This window comes from Zerene cesonia, chromosome 10, assembly GCF_012273895.1.
Source record: "Zerene cesonia ecotype Mississippi chromosome 10, Zerene_cesonia_1.1, whole genome shotgun sequence".
Taxonomy (NCBI): domain Eukaryota; kingdom Metazoa; phylum Arthropoda; class Insecta; order Lepidoptera; family Pieridae; genus Zerene; species Zerene cesonia.
The window spans coordinates 3,043,980-3,052,200 of NC_052111.1; the positions used below are offsets into that span (position 1 = coordinate 3,043,980).

Consider the following 8,221-nt stretch of genomic DNA (forward strand, 5'->3'; position numbering starts at 1 on the left):
GTTCATGGGTCTACTTGGTATACAAAATCGACCACTGTTACACTATGTTCAATATGAACAATACGTTGCATAGTATAAGTTTTAATCATGTTATATTGTATATTGTATTAAGTGGAGTATGTACCTGTTTCGTGTTTATTATCATTCATATGTTTTTCTTCAGATAAGACGTTAGTTTCGATTACATCGATTAAAATTTCATTTTGAATGTCATCAGTCTTTTGTCGTAGATTCGGCTCAGATTGTGTTGGTTTCTTTGTCGCTGGATTTCTGTTGGTATGCCTATCGTTTGGCAAAAGAGCAGGAAGTTTATTACAAATATCAGTCTTTCCATACTCGACGTTTTGTAAAAATCTTTCTGGATTCGGAAACTGCCTATTTCCCACCCAAGAACATTGCTGCTGTTTTGAGTCCCACGCACAATGAGGGTCTTGTAATGCTACGCATTCCCTGAAAATAATAATTGCGTTTAGTTAAATCTGTCTAAAAATTATAAATGTAATAATTTGCATTAAACGCGTGATCCTTTTTTACCTGCATGATTGCACATTGGCGCAGTGAGATAAAGTTACGGCTCGTATGATATCTCCAGATGACACAATAAGTTTTTCAGTTGTAAGTGCGACATGCATTTGTCTTATAGGCACCCCTTGAGGCAAAACTTGTACTTCAGATATTACAGCAGTCCTCACTGGATTTCTACTGTATTCGTCTACACTTGCATCAAATACGCCTTCGTTGGACGCAACGTTCACAGCTTTTATCACTCTTCCGTCATCGGTGCCAACATACATAACGTCATACTTATTTCCATTCATTGATTGAACTTGTGGATGTATCGCAATAGCTGAGAATCTGTATTGGAGGCTAACTCTTATAAGGATTGGACGTGCTAAGAAAGATGGAACTGCCTTGTCCATAAGTGGGTGTGTTTTAATAAAATTAACAGCCGAGTCAGATAAAGTCCGACTGTCTTCTACGCATGATCCCGGTTGGGGATGTGGCACCTTTTCTTTTTCCAATTGCAACCAATTAGAGTTCATGCTTTCTTGACCTTTAAACGAGCCCTCGAACGCGTCTAGAATATCCCTCATTGCAAATGCACAAACAGCTGAGCCTCCAATGGCATTTTGAGGCGTAGTAAAAACTGCATAGACTATATCATTCCTACTACCACCACTTCCATATATGCCATTAATTATTTCAGTGGTTGCCTCTGCAAGTAAAACAAAATATTATAATATTAACAAAATACACTGTATTATTTGAATCTTTTCAATGAAACTGAAACTCACGAATTTCGTCAAAATAAAACGGATATTCTCCAGGAATTGAACAATTTAGTCGGGTTTTGAGAAATGATGTCCATCGGTCGCTAAAAGTATGTGGCCCACCCTTGTCATTTAGACAAACTCTGGCTACTCTCGAGTAAACAGCCTGTGAAAAGACAAAAAAGTTAATAAAGTTATGGTTTGTGATTTGACCAAATATTCAGTACTTTTTCAGTACTTTTGAAGGACTTACTTTTCCACAGTTCATATATTCTACAGCGGTCTCGCGGTAAAAGAAGTAGACGTGGCTGGTTGATGCCACTGCGCTAACGAAAGAAGGATCATTCAGTAATCGTAAATCGGAATGTTCTGTCCTTACTGGTTCTCTGTATATTAATGGATCTGTGCCCGAAAAATCGGCTGCCGTAGCCGTGTAGAGATGCCCATCTGCGAAATAACAGCATAATTTTAATAGTTGCTAATACCTAAACCCCAATATTAACAAAACGACTACATACAAAATACATCCTACGATTTTCTTAGTGTGTGTTTCCTAATGTGAAGTTTACAGAAAGTGCAATGTAACTGTACAGGTAATAACGTTGATTCATATCGTGAATCGTGCTCGGTACAGCCTCTCTGAAGAAGCACGGTATTAATGGCATTAATATATGTTGTTATTGCCAAGTAAGTAGTTAGCAACCTATTTTAAAATAAAATAATAATGCATGCAATTAATGCTAATATCTGTACAAAGCTTTACATTTATAATTAAATTACCGTTGTTAATATCGAAATAAAATTTAATAAAATACCTGTGAAAATAGCAGTGGAATTGTGTTGCGGGCTGTAGGGACATCGCCCGGTACCATCGAACTCTTCAAGGTGGTGATTAGGTGGATGGCGGGCATACCGACGACACATCGGCTTGAAAGCATTGGTTCCACACACTAAAAGCCGACCGTGTGCTCGCGCGGCTACCCGTAGATAGTTTTGACATTCATCCGCAGATTTGCCTTTTAATTGACAAAGTTCCCTGTGTGCGTCGGTCGATTGCCATTCTAAACGCTGTAATAAAAAATAGTTCATTGAATCAAATATAAAAAAAATCGCTTTAATGTATGCTTTACAGTATAACAGTCATAGGAAAAGTAAGATACTATGTAGGCGTTATACATTCGAGATTTAGTTTAATTAAAATCTTATATCTGTGAGTAATTTTATTTATAGGTATAAACTTTCAATTGCGAATGTTTCCCATCGACTAATGCATCAAATCGTATCAGTGCATGAAAATTACATACATCGAAATAGGTAGATCCGCTATCATAAAATTTTGCCATTGTTGTTATATGGCGTAATGCCAAAACTGTTTGCCGACCTCTAGCTTCCAAATGTAAAATATTATAGTTTTATATACCTATGTGTGCAAATTCCAATAGGTTTGTATTATAGCGACGAATAGGTAAGAACGATTCGATCGCGTGTGCATCAATCATGAGTTTATAACGTGACTACGATAATTCCATCAAATCATTGCGCATGCGTTATGGAAAATGGAGATGTCTCTGGTAGAGACCGCTTCATGGGATAATTAATCGAAAATTTTGATAATACAGCAAAGAAAATACTTTAAGCACATTATATATTATATGTCTATTGGACCAATTAAAAATATCACTTTCATTTATTTTAAGATAACCAAAATACTGAAATCGATTATTTAGACTCGAACTAAACTATTTCCACTAACAAAACTCGACTATTTCCCCTAGAATACATATTTGAATACACATGGCTACGTAATCATTGAGAATACCTATAGAAGAGTTTTGTATAGATATATTATAGCCTACAGAAGTTAAACAATAAAAGTAAACCATCTTGTGAAACCTCCCGTTAGCAGTAGGCAGGTTGTAGAGCATACATAATGGGTTAATATAGCGCAGTGACAGAGAGAATTGTGTTTGCACAAGATTAGAGACATAAACCAGAAGCTAAATGCTGGCTTTACATGTCATTTGGCTTATGAACGGTGCGGAATTATTGGTTATATACCTATATATTAAATATGTCATGTTGTGTTATCAAAACTGGAAGTGATAAGATAACACGGCACTGCATTTTGTTTAAATGAAATCGATTCTTAAAAATATTGATTAAAAATGATTATAATTTAAAGACTCAAAAATTTATTTTACTTAAAGCTTGTTGAAATGCTTACCTGCTCAGTATTTTCGGATAGGTCATATAAGCTGAGGTTGTAGACCATACTCCTGTAGAAACAAATAAAAAATTTAAATACCTGATACGCATATATTATTTTATTTATGCAGTATGTTCTATTCATAAGCACAGTAATATTGAAACATGTAATTTTAACATTGATAGAAGAATCGTATTTTTTTGTTAATTATCCAGAGCGCTTGCACATAGAAAATAGCCAACAACTGCCTGTAATTTGACTGCATTCCTCACATATGGGAATAGAATAGAAATACCAATAAAGGCATCCGATACAGGCAATTATGTAAAAACAACGAACCATTTCAATACAGATGCATAAAAGTGGTTGCGCGCAGCTGCTCAAGAATATTTAGTCTGCTGAATAGAGACATTGGCATTCGAATTATTCGCAGACACAATGAAAACATCGGAAGTTTATTGCGTTGCATTTATAGCTCATTTACAGACTGTGTCTAGTCCCAGGCACAGGCTCTACAAAATTTCATTCAATTATACAAATTTTTATAAAAATTGTTCTAGGAAGGCCTGAGATCTATTCAGCGTTTATAAAATTGAGGTATATTTAACGCAATGATCCTATAAGTCTAATATTACCTGTAATTAATTTTTATAATAAATTATATAGTAGAAACTTAATATAACAATAACTCACCTTCCTCCAACTAAAATTGAAAAATCATCTTTATCTAAAATACGAAAGTGGTTTGGTCCCGTAGTGTTGCCCACGAACTGTTCTGAAGTTTCATCGCCTGCAACAATGCAATTTATTAAAACTTCTAGGAACGCTGCTAAAACGTGGTGTAAAGGTGAATTATTTGTTCAGTAAATAAGCGAGTCAATAGACCATGTGTGTGCAGTTGCCCTACAACACCCGCTTAACCACGTTATTTGGATTCTGTTACAGAATTTCGCTTAGGGTTGCCAATATAACGCCTCATTGATTTAAGCACGCATAGTTTATTACCCTTCGGTCAACTAGTCGTTAAAGTTTGTATTCAAACAACAATATCGATCAATAATACGTTTAGGTTGTTCATTGAGTGTTTTACTGCATTTGCAAATAAAATATAAAATTTGTTAATAAATAAATACATAAACAAAGTAAAATATACACTTTTACATTACTTAAAATCATTGGCACGATTTTTATGACATTGTATAATTTTAGTTATGCCCATATAAAAATATTGACATAATTTATTGTATTATAATTGAGTGCCTATGTAATTTAAACTGACATTTATATAGATCATATGTGGGATTTAAACTTCACTTATTCATGCATTGAACAATGGCACTATTGTCTGGCGATAAATATAACAATGAAATTTTTCGATTTCATAACAATTGGTTAGCAGTTCTCACGTGTCAATCTGTATAATTCTAGCTGGCTGTTTTGCACCTGCTACTTTGGAAAACGTGGAAATATTATGCGAAGGCACCAATAGTTAATTTAAATAGTAAGATCTATAGTTATATTAATGTCAAGATTAATAGAAGAATTGATGACGAATAATAAAACATTGTTCTAGCGCACACCTTATGCGTAACATCGACAACCATTCATTACCTAATCTTTAGGATTGAATAAAAATAAAACTACAATAGAAGTTGCTATTTTGATCGTGTGTTATTTTGTTGATATACCTAAAATTTAATATGCTCGTTATTTCTATCAAATTAATATTGAATCTATGTAACGACTTGAGTAAAAACTTAGCTAACATGCTGTAAAGTATCAAGCTACAGGTTTTTTGGAATTCAGCTGTCGCAAAGGTAGACCTATAAAAATATTGAACTAAAATTGGCGACTAATAACTAATGGTCGCCGATTATAGTTGTAGGACTCTCCAACTCTGTTTTACTTACCATATTTAACATGTATCCGAGCATTGGCATCGGGCATCCACGCTTGCACTGTGGATGCTAAAAGTAATAGGACCGCGCTGGCGACGGCCATTTTGATTTACAATTGGATTCTTCTTATTAGCTCCATTCTTTATTGCACTCTGAAACAAATGCACCACCTTTTTAAAGATTGAGGCAAAATTTAATCATGAAATTGTCTTATAAATAATTCAAACAATCTGTCTCCGATGTTTGCTGCATAGGGTTATCCGCTGAATGTATTATACTTGATCGATTTCTACATACATTATGTAATTTATGAAATTATTTCAGCAAACTCAATAGTATTGCTTTTTATTTTCAGTATTGTTATTATGTGATCATTATAGAATACAGTATCATTTGTATTAATCATGAAATTACCTCAAAATAAATAGTTCTCATTTAAACAAAGTTATTGACGTTTATTGCATTAATTGTTCGCAATATACAAAATTATCGTATGTACAGTAGATATGTTGTGATAAGATAGATTACACAGTTAAGCCGAATGCACCTGTTCGATATAATTTAACAATTCATAGAAGAGTCGACATTTTTTATTCGACATAGCGTTCATTGCAGAGATTTACAAGAGATATGCAAATAATCGTGTTTTAAAGAAACTGCTTGTCGAGCGATAATTGTCATCATCGTCCATATGAGGCACGCAGCATGCATCCGTGCGCGTTAGTCAGGATTCGCATTCTAGTTTTTTACACTAACTATTCTTGTGATCGTGAGAACTTGACTTCGCTTTTTTTCTGAATGGGAATATATTATTTTAGTCGTTACTGCATACGCTTTGAAATCACTTTGTGCGTTGCTTGCAATTTTCTTTGTAACATAATTGAATATGTTGTACTCAGACGTTCTATACGATGGATTTAATTAATAAAACGAAGCCTATAGTTTAAATAAATTAAATTACAGCTACACAGAACAAATGTTGATATAAACGAACAATTGTTTAATAATAGAATCTCCTGACTTGACACATTAACATACATATTTAATAATACAAAAGCATTGTGCATCGTTTAATGTTACATATTCCCCGCTGTAATAATATAATTAAAGCGTTTGTTATGTTTGAAAGGGTGGATAAGTACAATGTAACAGAAGGCGTGCGTGTAGGTTGCAATGTACGTACAGATGCTAGAAATAGAATATATCGCCAATAGTGTTTGTATACATACTGGATGTAACTATATATATTATATTTCGAGAAAAATATACTACTTGTGGGTACGTAAAATCTTAAAATAAAGTTATAAAAGAACTATAATACTATAAATTATACAGATATCATTAGAATTAAAAATACTCACTACTGATTAAATACATTTAAAAAATCCAAGGTTTACGTAGGAATACGTCAACAGCGTTTAAATACAAAACCTGCAAAAAAGTCCTATCGTTTCTTATTTAAATTATTCACTCGTTTGAACGTGTTATTAGATTTTTATGTATTTCATTAGTAACTGTGGATATACTCCATGGAATAATTGGCGATGTTTATGCATGAGCTACACAGGAATGATATTCTTATATAGATCCCAGCCTTGCCTGCAGTCAACGACATCTGTTACGAAGGGTAATAGCAAAAGTAATAAAAATGACTTAGCGTACACTACCATCGAATACAAAATAAGCATGTATACCACATTATACACGTAAAGGAGGCCTTTAGATGAATACTTAATAAAAACGGGTTGGAGTTCTATGGATATGTAAATGTGTTAATCGAAATGCCATGTTCGTTTATAGATCCATTCTATACCTAGCATTGGCCTTTTTATTTACCTGTAGCCTTATTGGAGATAACACATAATTTATTTAGTCTGTTTTCATTTTGATTAAATAGACTTTATTTATAAGAACACTGAACAACTATATTATGTTTTAAATGCCTATTAATTAGGAACGTTTTTTAATACATTATGGCGGCTTCTCAACCGGATTACCCCAGGTTGTGGCGTGGCCGAGATAGGGCTGTAATTATGAAGATATGTGGTTGATATCCGAGCCCTGGGCAGTGGTCATGCATGCACAAACGTCCCTTTCGATCCCACGAGACTCGGGAAGTTGCGGTTCATTTTTTATCATACGTAGCAGGAGAAATGTATCATATTAGTTTTCTTTATTCATATTCAAAAAGTAGGTCAGCATAAGTTTATACAAGAACATTTAATTAGTATACTTAACAAACAATATAATAGTAGGTACCAAATGATAGCACTTAAAAAGTTTAATATCGAATCTTTTTTAATGGGTAATAATTTTTTACGAACAATTTAAACTAGTTTAGAAATTAGAATACAACCGGCTTCTATAAGTTTTATATTACAACCGGCTTTTATTAAGTTTTATAGTAAGCGACACACAGCAACTATGATGATGGTTATATAGATGTTATATGCAAATGAGTGCTACGGTATAAGTATATTAAAAATATGTACAATTTACATGAACACACACACTCGCAAAATTTTATTATATCCTCTCATTTTTAATCATATTCATTTTGTTTGATGTGTTTTCTACTACAATCTAGGTTGGTACCTACAAGATGTAAATACCCTTCTTAACTACTATTTTGCAAAAAAATTAATATAATGTTAATTTCAGGAAGTATACTTCAAGTTTACACAAAAAATATTTACGTAAATTGCATATTTTTGTTTTATTGTTTTTTGTTTGTTATCTAATTCTTATCTTGCTTAATATTGTAAATTTGAATATGTATACCTAGTCTTGCCATAAATATTGTAATAAAGAAAAAAGAAAATTGTTAACTGCAAATAACATTTATT

General features: G+C 33.1%; 1 protein-coding gene across 1 annotated transcript; it reads right to left on the minus strand.

The window, feature by feature from the left end:
- Nucleotides 1-92: 92 nt before the first annotated feature.
- Nucleotides 93-5,535, minus strand: LOC119829531 (semaphorin-1A-like). The gene is made up of 8 exons (XM_038352087.1): nucleotides 5,388-5,535; nucleotides 4,171-4,267; nucleotides 3,496-3,547; nucleotides 2,087-2,339; nucleotides 1,525-1,718; nucleotides 1,296-1,437; nucleotides 535-1,216; nucleotides 93-450 (listed from the first exon to the last, which is right to left on the minus strand). Exons 1-8 carry the CDS (start codon nucleotides 5,476-5,478, stop codon nucleotides 108-110), a joined length of 1,854 nt encoding a protein of 617 aa, XP_038208015.1. The 5' UTR covers nucleotides 5,479-5,535; the 3' UTR covers nucleotides 93-107.
- Nucleotides 5,536-8,221: the final 2,686 nt, after the last annotated feature.

Bases quoted from the DNA above. Each gene is read 5' to 3' on its own strand.
- LOC119829531 (XM_038352087.1), bottom strand. From the start codon at position 5,478: ATGGCCGTCGCCAGCGCGGTCCTATTACTTTTAGCATCCACAGTGCAA. The intron at 1,438-1,524 runs GTAAGTCCTTCA...GTCTTTTCACAG, and splicing joins AATATATGAACTGTGGAAAA to GCTGTTTACTCGAGAGTAGC. The intron at 1,217-1,295 runs GTGAGTTTCAGT...TTTTACTTGCAG, and splicing joins GTTTTATTTTGACGAAATTC to AGGCAACCACTGAAATAATT.